The sequence below is a fragment of the Balearica regulorum genome, chromosome 5, assembly GCF_011004875.1.
Source record: "Balearica regulorum gibbericeps isolate bBalReg1 chromosome 5, bBalReg1.pri, whole genome shotgun sequence".
NCBI lineage: Eukaryota > Metazoa > Chordata > Aves > Gruiformes > Gruidae > Balearica > Balearica regulorum.
This window is the reverse complement of record NC_046188.1, coordinates 43,498,192-43,520,480: the sequence shown is the minus strand read 5'-3', so window position 1 is coordinate 43,520,480 and position 22,289 is coordinate 43,498,192. Positions and strand designations below refer to the sequence as shown.

At 49.9% G+C, this 22,289-nt stretch overlaps 1 protein-coding gene across 4 annotated transcripts in view; it reads right to left on the bottom strand.

Moving 5' to 3' along the window:
• Positions 1-228: 228 nt before the first annotated feature.
• CREB3L1 (cAMP responsive element binding protein 3 like 1) overlaps positions 229-22,289 on the bottom strand; it is a 46,316-nt gene continuing 24,255 nt past the window's right edge. Inside the window, exons 2-12 of one of the 4 annotated variants that reach the window (XM_075754541.1) lie at positions 21,616-21,844; positions 16,664-16,824; positions 14,916-14,994; positions 13,814-13,974; positions 13,053-13,202; positions 12,205-12,263; positions 10,250-10,318; positions 7,779-7,878; positions 3,637-3,757; positions 2,915-3,161; positions 229-2,529 (exon numbers count right to left, since the gene is read on the bottom strand). In XM_075754541.1, the coding sequence (XP_075610656.1) occupies positions 2,493-2,529; positions 2,915-3,161; positions 3,637-3,757; positions 7,779-7,878; positions 10,250-10,318; positions 12,205-12,263; positions 13,053-13,202; positions 13,814-13,974; positions 14,916-14,994; positions 16,664-16,824; positions 21,616-21,844 (1,413 nt within the window). In that variant the 3' untranslated portion in view covers positions 229-2,492. The remainder of the gene's footprint in view (positions 2,530-2,914; positions 3,162-3,636; positions 3,758-7,778; positions 7,879-10,249; positions 10,319-12,204; positions 12,264-13,052; positions 13,203-13,813; positions 13,975-14,915; positions 14,995-16,663; positions 16,825-21,615; positions 21,845-22,289) is intronic. The other 3 variants (XM_075754542.1, XM_075754543.1, XM_075754544.1) reach the window with 3 other exon arrangements.

Below are 22,289 nucleotides of genomic sequence, written 5' to 3'. Positions count from 1 at the left end.
GCAGAACAGTTCCGACTTGTTCAAAACTGCAGAAGAAATCGCAGTGCTGCTGGAAATAAAACATGCAAGTTTGATTCTAGCCCCTGACAGTGAGCACAAGGTCCCAGCACTGAACCAATTCTGCACACGGCCATGGAGTGGGACAGTCAGGCAGCAGGAGGTGAGGAGCTGTGCATGTGGGCTGGCGTGACAACTGTGCCTCAATGAAAGGACCCGTCAACCCAGGGCTGATGCTGCATCTTTTTATTTTATTTTTATTTTGCTTCACTAAGCAAATGCAGAGCAAGTGATAAGAGAAGGGGAAAAGGTGGCTTGGAAAAAACAAACAAACAAAAAAACCAAAAAAAACCAAACAGGAGGGAAGAAGCAGCTGCTGGAGTATAACGGGAAAGTGAGCTGCTAACCATAAAGAAGTTCATAGATGCCAAGCCCGCACTAATTCTTAATAAAATACAATACTGAAAATAGGATCTGAGAGTCTCCAAAATACAATATCTTAAGGGATCGGCAATAATACAAAATAAGGTTCATTATGTACAAACGAGTTCTGCTTTTGGTCTCTGTACAACGGTGGGAGTGGGAGGCACGGGGACATGCTCAGTGGAAGTGCTGGGGGGAGGAAGGCGTGCTTGGACCCGGCAGTGGTTCTCTGTGCTGGGGTGGAGGTGGAGGACGGGGAATGAAGTGGTATCTGGTGACCAGCGGGCCCTGTGTGAACCTCGAGAAGAGCAGAGCTATGCTGAAGGCCTTCCTCTTCCTCACCCCACTGGCCACACATGTATGGCTGCAGCTAGCTGTGTCCAAATTTGTCCTAAATGTCTTCAGGGGGCAAAACCAGTTTTCGAAAGGGAGAAAAGAGGGATGTGAGGGCCCTTCCCTCACTTCTCCCAGTTCTTGAGCAAGAGCCATCCCATCCTTCCTTTCCAGGGAGCCCTCTCCACTCCCAGCCTGGGGGGAGAGGAAAGGCTGGGGCAGTGCAGAGTGAGTCCAGGGTGCTTGAACAAGCCAAAGAGGAACCTGCTGTGAGACCTGGCAGAGCGCAACAGGGATTCCCACGTACAAACACGGGGCAACCAGCCGCATCCCAGATCTCTGACACTCATGTCGTACATTGTCCTTCCATCAAATGGCAGCTGAGGGAATGGAGCGAGGAGACACTTCATCTTTCATCAGGGCTTTTGCCGGGGAGGAAGAAGGGTCAGAAATGGGTGTCTGGGTGCTAAAGAGAATGGCATAGGCTTGAGATGAGGTCATTTCAGCACCAAACTTTGCAAGTCTAGCCTGAAGGGTGGTATGGCAAGAGTTTGCTACCTTTGGTGCCAGCACTTAGTCAAAGAGGTCTAAAACAGTCTTTGGTGACCATGGCCAATTCCAACATGCCACCTCTTTCCTAACAGACGTACCTGTCACCAGAGATGCCAGTATTTCCTCAGTGGCTTTCACAACGCTGCTGTGCACACAGAGGATGTGAGGGGAATGACGGCTATCTAACAGCCCTCCAATGGGCTTGGTGGTTCTTAGGAAGACCCCATTTGGCATGAAGCAGAACCGGGGCTGGAGAGCTGGGATGGGTATCAGGTTATGGGAGCAGGTTTCTATCACCCACTCTCAAAGGGGGAGGCCTGCAGAATGGAAAGCGAGGAGGCCACTGACCTGGTTAGCACTGCACTGTAGGGCCCAAGCTGGGAACAGAAAGGGAAATACCACCCCTGCCAAAACAAGGGTGCCGAGGGTGGGAAGAAGTGGGTTGTGGGGAAAAATTGTTCTCTATTTCAGTGTTCTGGTTGCTCAGAAGCTGCTGGCTAATTTTTATGGTAGTTTATCTGTCTGGGATCTGTCTCCCCCACTCCGTTTGTGTGCAGATCTTTGCAGATAGTTGGCGTGGAAGTTATATAGGCATGTCCATCAAAAGAAAACTAGAGCAAGGAAGAATTAGGTTTTCTCTCAATGGAAGCAGAAATATACTAACAGATGGAGGGGAAGGAATGAGCTCAAACTCTCCAGAGCCATCTCTCCAGCACCAGCATCACCCACTCCTAAGCCCCCAGGCAGGACAGTAAGTCCATCACTCACTCTCTCTCCTTCAGGTGCATCTGATGTAGCCAAGGGGTGCACGCCTGGGGACAGCCCCCTTGGTCTGGAGGCTTTGGGGAGTGAGCTGAATAGATTGAGGACTTCCCCTGATCTCCCTCCACTCCAAGGTGAGCCCACACCCATAGGGTAGTGCTCATTTAAGCAGGAGGTAAGGCCAGGAGAAGAGGGTGTCTCAGGGCTTCACCAGACATTTATTGCTGGTTCTGGCAGTCGTGACACTCCCCTCAGAGAGATCAGTACTAACGTGGGGGGGGACACATGAGGAAGGGGAGGAGCTGAACCCAAGGCCAGTTTAGGTGTGTCTGAATGCAGCTTCCTCTCCTGCCAAGTCCCCTCAGTTGCTCGGTGAGGAGGGAATCCTGCAATCAGACAGATGAGGCCTTGAGGTCCAGCAGCTGCTACAAGTATTCAGCTGTCTCACTGGAGCTTGTCTCCCTGAGGAAAAGAAAAGACAAGGCATCAGTCAAGGTTCATTGCAGCCTCCTATGCAAATTCACCTCTCTGCGGACCCAGCTAGTTTGCTCTGACCAGGATGGAGCCTGAATGACCAGCAAGCCAGGGACCATCTCGATCACCCAGTCCTCCTCAGCTCTATGCCAGTGGGACACTGCTTTACAGAGTCCCAAACTTTTGTTCTAGAAAATAAACTTGGTCTTACGGTCCCTGCCAGCATTGGCCTCCTCCAGCCACTGCTCTTTAGCAAGTTGCCTGTCTCAGGTAGCTCAGCTGTCCTTAGCTCGCAGCAGAGGTCATACCTGCTGCTCACTCCCAGACACCATGCTGTGTTTTGGGGCTCGGAGGGTGGCCACCACCTGCTTACCTCTCATGGAATTGCTCTTTGAGGTGAGTGAGAGTTGGGTCAGTTCGGTTCTGGTCAGGACCCTCCAGCTGGGATTTGCTCAGGTATTTGGCTGTCTCATGTGTCCTGGCAAGATGAGGCCTGCCCTCCTCAGACTGCCCTTTTTCGGCTTCCCACCCCTCAGGATGGTCCATGGTTAGGAAGGAGCTATAGCTCTCTTCTAAGGAGCCAGCACCCTCATCATAGAAAAGGAGGCTCCGTGACTGAACTGGAAAAAAGGAGAGCATTGGTTAACAATGAGGACAAGGTCTCTTGCAATGGGTGTGGATCATGGTGGTGATTTCAGCACGTGCTCACCCAGCTATGGCCTTGTCCATGTGTAATTGTGCAGGAGGCCTGCTCTGCAGGATACCCACCTCCCCCCAGCTTCAGGAGGCAAATGCACCCCTGGACATGCAGCCTCTTCAGAAGACAAGAGATCTGCCCTGGGATTTTTCCCTCATGTTGCTTCCTTTGACACTTGTCATGGTTTGGGACAATGTTTAGCAGAGAACGTCAACAGGCCCAAACAAGGTGGTGTTATCAGAGTTTGTACCACTGACAGGCCAGGAATCTGCCCTCACCAGAGCCCCAGCATATGGGGTAGGCACTGTGGGGAGGATGTTACCCCTGAACCAGAAGTGTCGAGAGAAGAGCCAGAAATGGTTTGACAAGGTGAAATGGAGGAATCATGTTACACTCACTCTTACTAGTTGTGTAAATGTCTGGTGCTGGTGTTGCTTTCACTGTCTGTGATGCTGAAGAGAACTCAGGGAGACAGGGCATCAGGGATCCCAGGATCAGAACGAAGCAGAGTGCCAGCACCTGGAGAGGAGATCAGCACAGAGTTAGTGCTGCTAGCCATGAGGAAACACTCCCCCCACAGCACACAAACACGAGGCTGTGTGAGAACATGTGGCCAGGCTGACAACTGGGTCACTGTAGTCCCCCAGAGAGGGAAAGGGCTCGCTCTGCTAATCTCTGCTGCAAATCTGAGAAGGGAAGTCAGAAGCTTCCTTGTGTTGCTTTATTTGAAGTACTTCTGCTTCAATGGTGAGAACTTGCCCATCCAGTTGATGCAAAATGGTGGAAGGCATAGCGGGGAAACAAACTGAGAAAGAGGGAGACTCAACAGAAGGGATGAGTTCTGCCTTGACCAAAGGGAACCTGACCACTGGCTCAGTAGGAGCTGTAGTGGGCTGTAAGGAAATGAGAAATCTGTGAGGTACCATGGCACATAGCAAGTGAAACTGTTGTCCATGCAAGGACAGAAATGACAGCAGAACTGCAGCTGCCTAATACCTGATAGCGAGGACGGTGAGTCCAAGGAAAGGGTTAAATTTATGCTTGACACGCACCTTTACAGGACCATGTGTCCATGCTGTCTGCTGTCAGGCAGAGCACTCAGAGCTACTGGGCAGTGACAAAAGGAGAGAGGCAGATGAAAGCTCCCTGGAAATCCTCCTCTGGCAGATCTGCACCTGTCTGTAAATTCTGCCATAATAGTAAAGCTTCAGAGTGAGATGACAGTGCTGATTGTAAGGGACTCTATAGAGTTTAGGGAACTACCAGTAGAGAGCAAGAGTGGACACATGGGAAATGATACAGAGCCAAACTCTTATTGCCTGAATGCCCATGCGTCATGGGTGGAATATAACTAGCTGCCACCAGCTCAGTGCTCAGACTGAGCACATCAAAGAGGCAATCCATTTGTAGGTGATTTCTACTACCTGAGTATAAACTAGCTAAGTTTGACCTGTGAGGACAGCCAGCAATTGCTTGACTGCTTTTCAGAATAGCCACCTATTTCAGAATAGCTGTACCTAAGTAATGCACAGAAGCTGGTACATCAAGGTAATTTTGACCACCAGTGGATTCCACTAGATGTGGAAGATCAAATAAGAGCATGGGGATACTACACTATGTAAAGAGGGATTTTAATTGTCCACTCTACATTCCTGGTTTTAAAGTAAGGAAATTAAATGTGGACAGCATAGACATCACATCAGGCGCACAAGGCATTTAGAACACTTATTCCACAAAACCAGGGGATTCTGAATAGAAGTTGCTTGGAATTATCACAGCCAAACACACAACTTCCAGAAAGGGGAGCCAGCCCTCTGAAGCCTGTTCTCTTCTAAAACAAAACAGGCCTTATGGACTGGGAAAGAGCAGAATACTTAACACCTTGCTTTAAGATGGCTTTCAACTGGGGCTTTGCAAACCAGCATTGTTTTTACTCTGTTTTGTTTCAGGTTAACTCTGACTGATGCTCTGATTCTGTTCCAGTTCAAACTCTGTAACACTTCATAACAATAACTCTTGGTTTGACTCTGAGTGCCATTCATTTCACAGCTTTTGACCATCTCACCATTTTGACCTCTTAAAAAGTGAGGGAAACTAAGCTAGAGGAAACTACTGCAAAACCAGTTGGAAAGGTGGAGGTAAAATTAATCAAAAAAAGACATCCCAAGAGCGTAGTTATCAAATGGTTCACTGTCAAACTTGGAGGAAGTAGCAGATGGAGTAGCAGAGAGATTCGTTATGGCTCTGGCAAGATTCAACATTTTTAAGCTTGACTTGAATGACGGACTGTATCAAATCTGCAGATGGAAGAGACTACAAGCAGACTGGCTTTTGGTCAGGATTCAAATTCAGAATATCTTGACCATGGGGAGAAGTGGTCCAAGAGAACAGCGGGCAGATCCATATAGACAAATGCCGGAGACCTGCTGAGACCTGTGAGGTGGCAGGACTGATTAACAGAGGAAACATGTCACCGACTACATGGCCAGGCAGCTGTTCTACAGAAGAGGATCTGAGAGTTAAAATGGAGCATAAGGTGGGCACAAGTCGGTATCACTCTGCAAAGGGTAAATTTCAGCCTGGGCAGTATGAACAGGTTTTCTGGCTGGCTGGCTCTGTACCGGCCTTCAGGTGAATACTGTTTCCAGCCTTGGGCCCCATACTTCCAAAAAGATGTGGGGCAACTGGAGAAAGTCTGGAAGAGAGCTCTGGGAACAAGTAGTGATTCAGTAACTCAGCCAACAAGGGAAGACTGAGGAAATTGTGGTGATTTAGCAGAGCAGACTAAAGAGAGTTGCTCGAAAACAATAGTTTTCAAATATGTAAAATGCAGCTGCACAAAGGGAGGGTAAACTGATCTTGCTTACAGGGGGGCAGAAGAAGTCATAATAGGCTTAAGCTGTTGCAAGGAAGATTGAGATGAGATAGCAAGAAAGCTTTATCTGGGAAAGATGACAAAGCACTGGAATGGTTTGCCTGAGGAGGCTTATCACCGGAGGCCTTCAAAAACTGGCTGGACAAATATCCAGCAGCAATGACAGAGGGCTAAAAAAGAAGGGTACTCTGCTCCACTCCCATGCTGCAAGGCATGATGATTCTACATATCTGTTGTGATAAGGAGTGCTGTATTTGAAACTGGGAAGTGGGAACTCGGAGGCCTACGAGAGGAACTAGCCAAAGATAGAAAAGCAAACTACAAATTCTTGAAATGCTTCAAAACTAGGAAGCCTGAGAGAGTTGGTGTGTGGGCTGGGATTCTGTGGAATGAAGGGAACAGCAAGGAGAGATAAGACATTGTTGGGAAGCTAAATTAGGTATTTTATCAGCCCATAGCCCAGGGGATGTCTGGAAGGCACCTCTCCTGGACTTACTCATTCCAGGTAATAGTGATGAAGAATTGCTGGAGCCAGGGGAGCTCTCATGAGCTGCTGCATTAAGGAACAGTGAGTCACTGGGCCCAGCTGGGTCACACCCAAAAATGTGGAAAGAACTTGGGAATGAAGCCACAGAGCAGCCAACAGAAAAGGCAGTCAGTCATTAAAATATTGTCTGACATGGGGGCAGCAAAGAGTAGCAAAAGTTTGAGCAGATTTTGAAAGGAGAAAGTGCTGGAAATTACAGAGTGGGGGCTCTGGAACAAAGGAAACTGATTGAACCAAGAGCAAAAACCAACCCCTCAGGACAATGAGGCTGCTGAGAAAGTGGGGTAAGCGCCTCACCATCTGTTTGTAGTTCATGACTGTTAACAGAAGTGATAACTAGATATAGATAACTGACTTTGACAAATTTGTCTCAAGCAGCTACTACGACAATCCTGCAAAGACATCACAGGATCGAAGGTTGTATTTTTATCATGGATCAGAAACCTTTTCCCTGGCAAAAAATGAGAAGAAGAATAAGCAATTGACTCTATTTATGGCCACACACTGACATGCCCCAAAGCTCCACAGTGAAGCCAATATTGCTTAACCATGATCCTCCACTATGAGAAATGAGAGGCAAACAGGGATTACTAAAACCAACAGACAACCCCGAATCATTTTGGTTAGTCAAAAGGGCAAACAAAGAGAATTCCAGCTGGATTTAACAAAGCCTGATGTGCTTGCCTATAGCAAGAACAGATGCCATTTCTTGCTGATAAACACAAGGTAATGCCCACTGGGAAGAATTCTTGAACTGTTCATCTGCCCTGCTGAGTTAAACATTAAGCATTACCAACTCAGCAAAAGAAAACTACCCATTATGATGCAAGCTCATTGAAGATTTTTGCTGAATGGCCGATAGCTAACGAAAACGAAACAGAGTGCTGTTTTGCCCAAAGAACAAGACAGTGAAAATGCAGGAATTATTCTAATGCTATTGCATGAACGACTGACACTACCGATTTATGTATGACACAGGGTCCAGTTCTGGTGACTCTAACACAGAAGGAGAGAGCAGATGTAACTGGCAACAGAGCTGGGCAACAGGGAAGACAGGCAATCGACAAAGCTGTCTGGGGAAGCATGGCCAATAAGGAAGATGGAAATGAAGTTCATACCATTAGGCAAGTCCCAGTCTGCGTAGAAGCCATTTTGTAAGGTCTGGAGACTTTCCCAGCTACCAGAGCCTGCAGCTTCTGTAACTGCTGGAGCAGAGTCCTAGGATAGGAAACAACCCAAATCAAAACTTGATAAGGAGACAACAGCCAGTAAGCGATGCCAGAATACCACTACCCCCTTCATATTTTACCCTGATTTTCCCTTCTTGTGAAAACAAATATCCCCCTTTTGCTGTACCTTGCCCAAGTTCTCTGGCCAAACAGGCTTGGGAAGCATGAGACAAAGAAGTTTGAGTTTGAGATACAAGGTGTGGGAGGTACGGCCCCAAGGTGCCATTACGCTGTGGTAACCCCCTGCAGCACCTTCCTTCAGTCTCCTCACCAGTAGATCTACCACAACCTTCAATGCAACTACCCACCACTATAAATGTCCCATTCATTCAGGAGTCCTGGGTGCCTCAAAGCTCAGCCAGTCATCTTCCAAAGCAATGAAGAGGTAGGCTACCATGAAAACCAAGCTCAAGGGACAGGGGCTGAACTTTGCAGTCAGGTGAGACATTGAGCACAGACCCACCTGCTCCCACTTCACTCAGAGACGCATGCTCTGCAGCTCAACCTGTGCCCTGAACCATATGGTGGGGAGAGAAACAAAAAACAAGTTTTGATCCCCTCCAGCTTCTTCAGTCTTGGCAAACTCTGCAGAGGGATGTGGGCAAAGCCAAATCTTGAGTTCAGCAATTAATTTATTCTCTGGCTGCCCTGGCTGGAACACATGCTAAGGTCTCTCTGCCCCACTTAACTGAACATGGGCATCAGCACACATAAGCACAGAACAGTGGTAGGTGTGTTACTAAGAGCCACTGAACCCTTCACTGGCCTGGTGAAGAAATCTGCAATGAGGGAGACTACAGAACACACAGTTCCCAAAGGCTGCAAATTACTGAAAGGCAGACTACTGAGTGTTTCCCCGTGGGAGCACTGACTGTTTTACACAAATATGTTTGAGCTTTTATAAAATGCCAGGTCCTGGAGCCAGGAGATTGCAGGAGAATCCCAGCTTTATCTCTTTCCAAATGCTCTTCTGCTCCTTGTACATGTGGAGAGAAGCACAGAGCGTCCCACTGGCAGTGCTCAAAAACTAAACCCAATTAGAAAGAACACAATGTGTATTTTGAAAAAAAATAAATCTCCTGGCTTTTAGGCCAATCTCCTGATTTTGCAGGGTGGGGCTCATGCTCTTTGAGCAGCAGGGGCTGCCTGTACTCCCAGCGAAGCAGGGTGGTGGGCTGTGCCCCGTGGATGAGAGCAGCTGGGCAGCTGTGTGTCCAGCAGATAGGAGGCTCTGGCCACTCACACACCTCAGCCAGACCATGCCAGTGGCTGGCCTGGAAGTTGGGGCCTCAACACTCGTCTCATGGATGGGAGGAGGGAGTGTGACAGACCCTCAAGGAGTGCTCCACGGGCTGTAGTGGCAGCAGAGGAGTGGGTGGGAGGACTGGCTCTCTGGCTGCGGTTCTCCCCTTCAAGTTGAGGATGACAGAAACAGGGCTATAGAAATGAGCTTCCTCCTCACCAGCCCTGCAGCTGACTCTGCCCTTGCTCACACCTATTGCAGGCAGTAAGAGGCAGCAGAGCGGGCCCTCCTCTAGCTCCTGCAGCCTAGCCCCACTGCAGGGATGGGAGTCTTCATTATTTGCTTCCAAGGAAGCAAATTCCTCGGGTGCTTAGTTGGCCAGCTCTGCGTATTAGGAGCACAAGTGCTCACCAGATTCTTGGGCGAGGGAGCCAGGGGCCTGCTTTGGGGCTGTGGGAGCAGCTTGCTTCTTTCAGTTGAGTGGCAGCAGATAGGAGGGAGATCCTTCAGGCTTGCTTTGCAAGGGGAAGCAGCAGGGCAAGGGCTGGGGTACCACATGCACAGGGAGTTGCCCTGGATTTGGTGGGAGCTGGGATCTCTACCTTTATTAGTGGAATGGGCTTTCCCTGTATTTACCAAGTCTGTTCAGCTCTTTCTTAAGAGAAACCTGAACCAGACAGATTATGCCCAGGGCCTTGTTTTCCTCCAAAGAGCCCAAAAGCAGAAACGGTGGGTCTGAGAGGCTGGTGTGAGGGGCCTCTCTCAGTGCGGCTGCCCTGGAGACAGCCAGAGGCCTGGAGGGCAATGGGGAGGGCAGCATGAGCCCAAAGGGCTGCAGGGAGAAGGAGGAAGAGATGTGAGAAACGCGCCTTCTCTCCCTCCCCTTGCTGCGGCGCGGCCTGGCCGTCCCAACACAAACATTCCAGGCTCGCTAACCAAACCCAGCTGCCTTGCTGCTGCCACAGGCCGAAAACCAGCACCTCACTGAGCAGTGCCTGTCGCGCCAGGAGCTGGAGGAGCCTTTCTCTTCTTGCTCCCCTGCCCCAGTGCTCCCCTAGCTTCCCTTCCTGCCCACCCCATCCTACCTGCAGAGGGTCAGGGCTAGCCCCCCCCTTACCTGTTTGCATTTTCTAAGGTCTCCACTTTTTTCCAGAGTTCATTGTTTTCTGTTGTGTATGTCTCAACCCTGCAGGAATAAAAACCATAGCTGGTTAGTTACACAGGCTAGACAGATAAAGCAAATGTAGTCCTTGCTTCTCTCAAGGTGTGGAGGCTCAGTGGCCCCATTCATCACCTGCAGGTATGATCCTGGAGCCAGATGTCCCTCACCTGTCTAGCTGCAGCCAGCTCCAACGGACCGGGGATGAGATTGCAGGTGGACAGTTACATGTGCCGTTTCCCAGTTCAGGCTTTCCCGAGGGCTGGGAGAGCCAGTAGCACCCGGTTACAGGCAGGTCAAGTCAGGACAGACCCAAAGTTATGCAGGCATTTCCATCACTGCCAAACTCCCCCAAGGAGCATGGAAAAGGAACAGGGGGACAAATTCAAACCTCTGCACTCAGACTGAGAACCTGCCTGGGCTGTGCGCCTTGTGTATGAAAACCAGGCAGTTCTCTGCAAATGCTGGGCCAGCTCCGACTGCAGGCACTTGAGGGCAGCAGAGAACCTGCAGGCTCCCTCCCACTGGTTCGGAAGGGAGAGTGGTTAGGCTGCCCTTGGGACTAGGGAAGGGGAATGTCTCCAGGCCCGGAGGAAGGCAGGCCAGGGGCACAGCCTGATCCTGCTGGACGTTTCGAGCACAGACTCTGAACCAGGCATTCCGTGTAAAAACTGGGCTTGCAGCAAAGGTGTCAAACTGAATGGTGAAGGGCCCAAGTACAGGTTTTGACAAACCAGCTCTTACAGAAAGCCAAGTTGACCAAAGACTTGTTGCATTAAAAAAAATTCACTGAATGCTGCTTTTGGTTCACATTTAAACCTGGCACTGTTTGAAAGCCATCTGTCACAGCAATGCACTAGCGTAACAAACCGCTGAGTACGTACAGGCACCACAGCCACGTCTGGGGAAGAGGCCCCGGTACAGAAATGCCTGGGCCTGCCACTTGAGTGAGACCAGCCAGCTCCCTAAGACTCAGCTTGAAGGATCTGGGTGTCAGCGTGGGACATTAGCTGGAGGTGATGTGCTCTGATGCCTGTACACACATGCACGCTGAAGTACTGCTTGTGGAAGGGCATGAGAACTTGAAGGTGCCTTGAGTCACCTGTTCTCATTCAGCATTTCTACACAGTTAGAGAACATAAACAAATAGCATCAGGGAGAGGAGTTAATTAAGGTTGGGTTTTTTTTTTTTTTTCCATTTTGCTGATCTCAGGTGGTGTTAATAACAGGGAAGATAGTATTTAAACAGAAATGTGAATTTGCACCTGGATCCCAGCATTCTTCTTTGCCTGGGAATGTCCATCAGGGGCTGCTAGTACAGAGGGCATCACAGGATCAGACCCCCAAGAGTTATTTTCTACCCTGTCAGTGTCATGTGATGTCACCTTAGGCTTGTGCCTGCCATACATGCAGGACCTCGGGGCTGCAAGGAGAAAAACAAAGCTCATGCAGGGGACGGGGGGCGGAGTGTGGGGAATAACTAGGGCAAGGTTTTTCTTGCTATCAAATGCTTGTGTGTCCACCCTCATGAGCAGAGAGGGGAAAAGCCATGGTCAGTACCCTCAGAGGGCCTGCTGCTTATGGGACAGACAAAATAGAAGCAAGTTCTAGTGGGGAAACATGACTCTTACCCAAAATCCCACCTTGTTGGCAGCCAAAATGGCCTGTGTTCTGCAGGGGACCAGCCAAACTAAGCAGTTGGAAACACGAGGCTTCTAGAGCAATCTTTATCCTGCAAGAGGAGTTCTAGGAGGGAGGGGAGTAGCGGCAGGATACCAAAGCAAACTTCTGTGCAGCCAGCCTTGCAAGGAATTGTACTCTTTGAGCAATTCAGAGAGAAAAGCACTAGAAAGGGGGGCTGTGCATGGACAGGGCTCCTTTTTCAAAGGTAAGAATGAGAAGAAGAAACTTACTTTTTCTCTAGACACTCCACATATTCTTTCTTCTTCCTGCGACTCTCCTGAGCAGAGATCTGTGAGGGGGGCAGCCATCAGAGAGGAGTCAGTATCATAAGCCTCTAGACATTTCTTTGTGGCTCCCTCATCTTGTCTGTTCCCTGCACACACAGCACCATAAAGGTAAATGGGGAAGTTGCCTTCCAGTCTGCCATTCCTACTGTCTCCAGGCCAAAACTGGGAGGGATGGATGCTGTAGGTATGCAGTCTTCTTTGGCCTGTAGGCCACAACCATTTGTTGCAGTATGCCTGACCCCCTCGCCGCTGAGAGCATCTTTAGGGTTGCTTTGAACTCCTGTGACTCACATGGGTACGTGCTGTGGCCATCTGGGCAGATTCTGCCCCAGACCACTTCTGAGTCACTGGGTGAGTAATTCAGGGTCTCATCATTTCTCCCACGGGATGCTTTCTAATCACAGTCTAAACTCTCACGGCCTCTGCCTGGCTAATGAACTCTGTGCATCACCCGTCCTGCACCACGCAATGGCTCTTGTTTCCCTGCCCCCACAGCAAGGCCTGATCTGTGATGCCTTAGCTTGTGGGCCCCATCCCAGGCCACATGCTCCCAGGATCTGGGCTGGAAGCCACACTCCTCAGATACAGCTGCACACACAGCATTCATGCAGAGATGCCCCATGGCACATCTGGATGGGTTGGGAGGCTCATATCAGGCCACCAGAGGCAGGATCCCACCTTTTCTGAGCTGCACTGCAGCTGAGGAGGTGACGGTAACTATAACATTGGTCAGCCGAGGATGCTCTGGAATCATGGGAACTGCACGGTTACATTTTTTGCAAAACAGTCACCTTGTTCTTGATTTTCCTCCTGACCCTCTTCAGTGCTTTCTCCTCTGCCTTGGTGAGGGGCAGCTTGGTAGGAATGGGGTAGCCCTCAGCAATCAAGGTGCGTTTCTCCTCTTCAGTCAAGAGCAGCGGGCCAGAGGTCCCTTGTAACTTCTGAAACACACAGAGAGCAGCCATCAGTGTCAGCAAGGAGTTCTATTCCAGTGATCTTCCTTAAAGCCTTGCAGAGCAGCTAGGGGCTCAGTACAAATAAGTGCAGGGCAGTGCTCTTTCCTGCTCTCAACCTGATCCGGGGCACAGCGCAGCAGCTGCCTTCCTCTTTTACTTGGGAGGGCATCTGTTGCTTCATGGTGAGGCTGGCTACACACTTGCACTGCAGGATTCTGCCAAAGAACTTTTGGGCGATAGTTAAAAAACAGTCTGGTTATGGGAATTCTGTTATTCCTTTCTGTTATTCCATTAAGCTCCTCAGAAAGTCCTCCAGTGCTTAGGCCATTTCCCAAAATATGGGGTGAAAGACAGCACTTGCTAAAACAAAATAGCTGCTGTAGGCATTGTGCAAGACTCATTGTGCCTCTCCTCACTCCTGAGAGCACCATCCTGTCCCCACACCCCTGTGCTAGGACATCACATTGCCTTGCCAGATCATTTCAGTTTGGAGACCTTAACAAGGGCAGAATCCCCCACACGAGCCTTGGAAAGCCTCCAGCCCCCTCTGACACCAAGGAGCCCTGTGTCCCAGTGACGTCCTGCTGCCTCCTTACGTGTGGTGCTGTGAGGAGAGGTGAGGAGGAGATGGCAGTAGAAGAGCGAGCAGCAGGTCGGGCTGGGCTGGAGGGAGGAAGGGACCGGGGACTCTGGGATCCATCGCTGTCACTGCCATGGCTGCTGGGTGGAGTTGGAGGCATCTGCACCAGGTCATCTACTGAGAAATAAAGAGATTGAGTCAATGGCTGTCATGTCAGCCTGTTGGTACAGGCACAGGGCCGTAGGAAAAGGCACTGCCATAACACAGTACTGAAAGGAGAGGGTGATGAGTCTCACAAGACGGGGTGGGTCTGAGAACAAGGCTGGACTGAGCACTGCCCAAGACAGAGATGAAGCTGACCTCAACTGTGCTAAACTAGTAACTGCAGGAGTCAGAGAGCTGAGAGGGGCTTTGCCAAGATACCAAAGGTATTTACAAAGCAATAAGGTACTCCGGTGTCAACCAAAATGTAGTACAAAGCCCATGATGTTTTGCTCCATGGCCTGTTCACAACTGCAGGAAGCTCTGTAAGGGAAGAGCTCTTCCAAAAGGACCGCAGGGCTCACACACTTGCCAGCACACTTGATCCAAAGGGGCTCCGGTCACTCAGTTGGTTGCCAAGCACTTGAAAACTGTCCCCACTTTGTACTGGAGAGCCCTGGGGGCCCTAATGGAGGTGGGAATATGGCTAAGGAATGTCTCTCGGCAGCAGTGGGAGTTCCTATAGTGCTTTCATTTGTGCATCGGCAGATTTTCAGATGCCTGGGTTTCTTTCAAACTAAACTGGATCCTGAATTTCCTGACTTTCAGATGGTTGATTTTGGATAACTCTGCAGTCCCTCTGAGGATTTTAAAGGCACTCTTGCATATTTCCAACTCTGAGGTAGCCTGTTTTGCCTGGGAGTCCCTGTCTGAACAATTCCGTGCGTGGCTGCTGGTCCAGACACTGATCTGAGTTGGAACAGTGCAGCACTCACTCCTCTATTGGTCTGTGCCCCAGTACTACCTTGCATGCATGGCTCTGCTCTCAGGCATTGTCTTTTCTCGCTGTATAGTAATGGTCTATATCTGATTAATATAGAAGGATATAAGTTGACCAGCAAATTCTATCTTCTTACCTGCAGGTACATTTAGAAACTGGTTCACTTCTTTGGGTTCAGCTTTGATCACAGGTGCTGGAGTCATTTCTATGGGAGTCTGTGGAAGAGAAGCAGAAAGAGCTCTTGGGCGCTGCCACCTCCCCTGCCCAGAGGGTTCCCACCAGTTCTGTTCATAGCCGCGGCTCCCCGGCTCTCTGCATTGCCCCATCTCACAGCTGTGCCTGAAAGCAGCCTCTCACCACACATAACAGAAACCAGGAGTCCAAACATAAGCCCCCTGAAGTCTGTGTCGCTGGGCACACAGAGCACAAACACATGTTTGGAGAGGAAGAGGCAGCGGCAGATGGATATGCTGCCAAGCCGTGCACTGAGTACCTCCAAAAGGGAGATGATTTTTATCCTTGGCAATTCTTCCCTTGCTAGACCCAGACAGTGCAATTTAAACCAACCTCTGCATTGACATGGGAAGTCCGTCTTTGATCTGCCTTCATTAGAAATGGGAATATAGAGGTTGTACAGAAACAGAAACAGAACAAACTCCCTTTCCTGCTCACATGATTTTCACCAGGGCCACTGGGCAGCTGTTTCCAATCGGAGGGGACTGAGAGTTAAATAAAGAGTAGATTTATTCCCATCTGGGCTATGCTGCCCCTCAGCTCCCTGGCTCACCAGCCCCCAGCCCACCATAAGCTGGGGGAGTTTTTACACTAAACAGACACAGTGCAGACTCCTCCGGACTGTAAACACAGCTGAGAGAGCACCATGGTACGGCTGCTGAGCACACACAGCAGAGCTTCGAGGGCACAGCAAGTTCAAGCTGTGTAAATAACGGAGTAAGTTTGTGCACAGTTTTGGCTGGAAGTACCCATTTGTTTTGGATGGTTGTTTAAATGGGAAGATGCTCAGCATGAGTGAAAAGAGGAAGTGAACCCCAGAGATGCTCTACTGTTATCTACTGAGCTGCTACAAGATAGCCAAGGTTTGTGTGAGACTGGTCAAACCTTCCCATCCAACATGGCTGGGCTCAAGGACAGCTGAACTGAGCCCCCAGCTTACACCCACATACCAGTGGCATAAGTGAGCCTCCTTCAGACAAACAGACTTCTTAAGAACTTAGATATGACCAAAAGACTTGGCCCCTTGATTCTTAGAAATAATAATTCCTGCTGCTTCATAGAAAAAACCAAGCAGGACCTGGAGTGGGACCTCAATTTCCAGTGAGCAGCTGACAAAAGTGAGAGGCCCAAGGCCATGGAAAAGACAGTGGCAGAGCAGGGGCCTATACTCACAAGTAGTGAGGTCATTGGTATCACATTAATTGACACTGTTCTCTAAAAAATGAAAATAAGCCAAGAGTGGCTATAGAAATACAGGCAGATTGGGGGGGACAGGCGTCCATCATGTGCAAGCTTAAAAGCCTTTGACTTTTGTGCCAAGGAAACACGCTCATATTTAACCAAGATTGTAAAGTCTCCTGTGCTGGAGAAACTCCTCCCATTGTTTGCTCTGGAAGGATAAGCTGTCTTGTAGCTTCACTGCAAGAATCAAGAACACAGTTCTAGCTAGCATCAGGTGTGCTGCTCCTCTGACTGCCATTTCAAGAGAAGAATGACAACTAATGCAGTATCTCGGCTTTGTATCACCTTCTCCTGTCTGTCCAGCGGCTAATCACCTAGCAGGACCCCGCAGTACATGGCTGGGTCCACATCACCAGGGGTGCCGCTGTGTGAGAGCCCGGGTTCCCGATGGATCTTAGGTGGGCTCACCTCCTCGGGGACTGGCAGTCTCTGCAGAGGGTTGAGGTTCAGCACTGGTATGGAGCTGGCAGCTAGCTGGGACTCAGGCAGGTCTAGAGCCAGGTTCTGTTCCTGTTTCACCATGATGGAGCAGAGCTTGGGCCCCAGCGACCACACTCCATTCTCCAGCTCTGAAACATGCACAACGTGAGAGTCAAACTCCAGCAAGAACAGGACAAGAAAAAAAAAAAAAGCCATGAAGACAGCTTCCCCCCGTCTGGGGAGGCTGCCTTTCCAAGTTTAGCACTGTCACCACACAAGCATGTGCAGGCCCACAACAGAGAGTACAAAAGGGAATGAACCCCCAGCGTGCGGGGAGCAGACAGGACAGAGGGGATTGTGTCTCTGCTCTGCTCTGACTGTGCAGCCCGAGCGCTGGAGGACAGCTGCGGGGTTTCTTCCCCCAGTGATGTCTCAGTCTTGTTCTCTGGAGCTTATTTATATTTAGAGCTCACTGAGAGGAGGATGCTGGGCTGTTGCTCCTTAGGCAGCATGGCCAGCATCACAGAGCTGCCAGGTGTGTTACCAAGAATAGCACCATCTTTGTGCTAGAGAGCTGGCGAGAGGGCAAGCATGACAGTGAAAGGCTGACAGGTGGCTGTACGTGCTGCTTTGGCTTCCCGCCAATGCTGTGCCAAGTACCAGAGCTTTGTTGCATGACAGGAGAGGAGGAAGGTCCGTTTCTGTGGAAGGAAGTCCAATGTGGCACCTGGTTGTGAGGCTGCTTCCATGGCTGCTCCCCTCAGTCTCACCTCTGAGGCTCCCTCCTCCACCCCATGCTGCTCAGGGGGAGTGCTGCCTACAGCTGTGCCCTGCTGCCATTGCTGGCAGGGTCCAAAGCAGCAGCGAGGGAAAGGAAGTGTCTGAAGAGAACTGAATGGAGCTGTGTGGGGATGTACCCCTCGCCCCCTGCCTGGTCTGTCCCGTGCACGTCTGTGGTGTGAGCCTGGTTTGTCACTGGAAGCAGAGATCCCGGGAGCTGGGATTCAGGCAGTGGTGGATAAGCTGCAGCTCAGATGGGGAAAAAAAACTACTGGGCAGGAGAGCTGCCTGGGCTCTGCTCTGAAGTTTTGGTCTCCTCATTGCTCTTCAAACACTTCAGCCTGCCAAAAAGCTACTCCTAGCTGGCCTGGAGCCTGCATCCTCCTCCCTAATCTGCATCCTTTCTATCTGACAAACAGAAACGCATTTGTCTTGACACAGGACAGACCATTGCTAAGTGTGTCACCAGACAGTGCCCCAGTTGGCTCAACATGAGGTCACAGACGGGCTCACTCCCTGAGCCCTCTGCACTGCTCTCTGCATACCTCTCACAGACCCAGGGGTGTTGCCTAGTTGTCTGCAGCCCAAAGCAGCTCTGCAGTGCAGGTCTCTGTCTAGAAGGTATCCTGGCAAGATGGAGATGGGGAGAAAGGTCCTTCTCAGCTCCAGAAAAGCCTGCACAAAGAAGGGTACCAGCAAGCAGCCGTTCATGTGGGAGCAGCTATCTGAACTAAACTTAAAAGTGGCCTAATGTCATCTTTGCCTAACTTAGGCTCTGTTGCCCCAGGAGAGGACATGACAGAATCCTTCCTCTGGCTTCTGCATGGACACAGTGGTATTAAAGATTGGGCAAGAATTGTATCAGTTAAGATAGTGTTGCCCTTGCCAGAAGAATATGTTTGCTCCCTGTCTTTGGTTTGGCACCTCTGATTTTGCTGCCTGGATAGGTCTCTCTAGCAAAGGCTGATTCCTTCTAGCTCCTTGTGTGACTGGATGTCTTCAAGCACAGACGTGAGTTGCTGTGGCTTCTCCGTGTGCCTATCAGCTGTGCACGCTGCTCTCAGTGCTGTTGGATCGCTTCCTAGAGCTTCCCACAATGCAGCAGGGTCAATGTCGTCAGGCAGCGTCTCAGGCAGGGGTGCACTGCTCAGCCGTGACAATGGAGAGGCTGCTGAGCAGAGACAGACTGAATTGTGTTTTCTCTGTCCTGCTAAGGACACCGAACCCACAACTGGTAGTGAAGTCCCAGTTACCTCTGGTATGCAAACAAGCCCTTTCTGATGGAAGGAGGCAAGGTGTTACACAGCCACAAGTGTTTGCAGCCAGAAAACTTGGACTGAATTCTTCTCTTCGGACTGACTGCAGCCTGTCACAAAGATGAGGGACCTTGAGAGGTCTTCTGGTCTATCCTGCTGCTCTAGGCAAGTTAAACCTGTGTCAGTCCTGACTTGATCTTACCCCTCTGCAAAGTGATGAAGAATCCGCAGCTTTCCACATTAAATCTGTTCTATGGTTTCACTGTGCCCACTATGGGAAGGTTTTGCCTACTGACTAATCTGAAATTCCCTTACTGTGATGTTAAGCCTCAGCTTCTTCATCCTCCCTTTCTGTTGCAAAGCTCTGAGTTTTTCTTTTTCTCAGAGGCGCCGGGCATCCTCTGTCTGGGAGGGCTGCTGCTGAAGCAAGTTACCAGACAAGGGAGAGCAGACCACCAAGGGCTGTCCCCGTTCAGACTTGACTCGGGGAGAGAGCAGCCCCAATGCTGTCAGTCCAGACAGTCCAGGGAGCAGACACCCAAATAAGTACATGCTGCCCTCCCATTTCCTGTCTACATTCTGACCCTGCTCTCTTTCCCACCCTCAGAGATTTATCTGGGGAGTGATTGGGTTATAGAATCAGAATTACAGAACCAGAAACACATAAGTCATCAGAGGGTCAATGAGGGACTGAGGAGAAGGCATTCTGTGTGGACACATCTATGTTCTGCTGCCTCAGAGGATGTTTCAGAGGTATGGCCTGTCTGTAACCACTGCAGATTTCACTCTATGTTGCTGGGTGAGGTATGCCAGGAAGCTTATCCTCTGCTCTAGATACTCTGTACATAATAGGAAGAAGTATGGCTGAAAGATATCCATAGCTGCCCTGGGTTGAGGAGGTGGGGCAAAGAGTAGTGAGGAAGCAGGACCTGTGCAGGAGTGTGGGCACTAGTCTGAGGATGGTTCAGCACCCGTTGTTCTGCACAATGCTGGCTCCCCCTGCTCCTGGCATCAAATCACACCCTGCAGAACTGAGGGCTGGTACTGAGAACCAAAGCAGCCAGTCTGTATGTGCAAACCATCTGGAAAGCAGACTCCCCTGACAAGCAGGGTCACAGTGCACCCAGCCGCTTGCCCTAGCTGACCCATGTTAGTGGGAACCACGTGGGAAAGGGCATGATTTGGAAGTGTTTTGGAGCTCTGCAGAAAAGCTGGGAGAAAGCTGATAAATAGCAAGCTGCAAGCCAACTCCAAGCCTAGACAGAGCCGGGCATTCCTGAGGAGCTCTGCAGACCAAGCAGAGCTTGCTTAATGTTAAAGAAAAGCCATTCCTGGGTAATCAATTTGAAGTAAATGTCTAAAAGGACTGAGACTGGATGGAACTGTGCCAAAAGGACTGCACAGTGTTGCAAATACTGGACCTGGCTCAGGGCTACACTAGAATATGACTCACATCCAGCTACAAGCCAAGATAGCCCTGGAAAGATGGGTTGAATTATCCCACTGCAGGACTGGGTGCATAGATACCCCTATTCCTGCCACATTAATACTAGGCCTTACTCTCCATATAGATCTGATCTGCGCTATCAGACAGCAAGTGCCAGGTCCATCTCAAGCTCTCCTGGGTTGTGCTGTACACCCTGTGCTGGCCTCTGCCCAAGGATCAGTGTCACAGTCCATTCAGGAGAGTCATGGTCTTGCCTTGGAGACACTGCAGCTGAAGCACGGGCATGTCCAGATACAGAGGAGAGGAGCAGACGTGGTGACAAATTTCTTAGAGAGGAGTCCCTGAGGTAGCTTCTGCAAGCAGACTTCATTTCACTGCTTTCTACAAACTCATGCTTTTTGCTTATCTTTTTCCCAAGCCTCATCTCCTCCTATTCATTTGCAGGGGCAAAATAAAGATGTGTCTATGTGCTCATGCTGATTTGTTTTTTTGTTAGTCATCTGGTAGCCTTTTTGGGCTGAATGTCCTCCAGGACTGTACTGGGGTTAAAGCTAAGGAAAAAGAAATGGAAATGGAAAGCTTTTTTGATACTAAAGCAGAGCTTGCTTGGCCTGCCATAAGCTTCTCTCCCAGCATGTCTCTGAGTGGCCCCTAAGGAACGTGGCGCTGAGGTCTGTGCCCTTTGCAGGGCCCAAAGAGGCAGCGGAGGCCAGCTCCTCTCTTCCTTGGCATTTGATTGGCAATGATCTGGGATCATTCCTGGCCATGAGAGGGAAGCTTCTGTCCCAGGTCTCACTCTTGCTCAAAGGAACGGCTTTCTTCTGTGTATACTGAGCCTATGCCACTGCTTTTTCAGGCAGCCTGGTGTCCATCAGCTGTTGGGACACCCACACAGTCCCGCAAATTACAGGACTCTCTGCAAGGACAGTTCTAAAAATATCCAACCATCATAAATTATCCTAAAATGAATTGTTTTAAAAATAGGTTTTGAAATGACTGTTCCTCTCTGTCTCCTGCTAAAAGATCTGCTGGTAAAGAAGCCACTTAGCTTTCCACATGTACCAGCACTGGTTGCAGCCAAAGACTCATGCTTCCTATATTCAAGCCAAAACTCTGCTGCCTGATGCCAAAACAGACCTGGATCTAGGGCATCCACACCCAGGTTTGCAGGGTCCTAAAAAGACATTACCTATTGCTTGCCAGAAGCTGGCAGCACACCGAACCACAACCAATTATCCTTGTAAATAACAGCCCGGCAAAGGAGCAATGTGACTGTCAGAGCACAAACTGAAGGAAAAAATGTGGGCTGTGTTTGACAACAGCAGATCAGATTCTTCCCTGGATTAGCCATGCGCAAGCCCAAGGAATAACCAGTTTGTCCTTATATATGGAAGCCAGCCAGAGCCTCTGCTAACAGATGTGCCCAAAGCTGTGCAGTGTGCATGTGTCATGCTCACCATTAGTATTATCTTCAGTCTTGACAGGCACAAGGGGGCTCTGGGGAGCAGAGTCTCCACTGAGGGAGTAGCTGTGCTCTGCCTGGATGCCTGGAGTGGGTGGATCCAGGTCCATGTCCAGCAGTGGGTTCTTCTCAGCCAGTACTGGGTCATCGAAGAAACTGCTGAAGAGGTCGTTGGAGAAATCCTCCATGTTGTCGGAGAAGTGATCCAGGTTCTCTGAGAAATGCTGAGGGAAGACAAAGGGAGAGAGAGTGTCAACTCCAAGAAGGATCTGAGAGCCTTCCCCTGCTCTGAGAGCCAAACCTCAGCAACAGCCCTTTTTGGATGGGAAAAAGCAGTTCCTATCCCTTGCCTGCATCGGTTTGATAAAAGCACCTTGAATTAAGATAGAAAAGGCCATAGTGCTGTACATCTTCTCCAGCTGTTTATCTACGCCACACTCATGAAACTCTTCTATATTCTCACATCTCCCCCTTCCGCTGTATGTACCTATCTTCAGCTTCCTAGCATCATCTCACTGACAATGAGCTGAGTAGAGCACAAGGCAAGAAATCTCTGTGATGACAAAATGCAAGTGTGGCAGAAAATCACGGTCTTCAGCACCTGTCCTTGGTGGCAGTCCCTTTCTCATGTTCTCTGCCAGCAGCAATAGGCACTGCAATGCCCCAGAG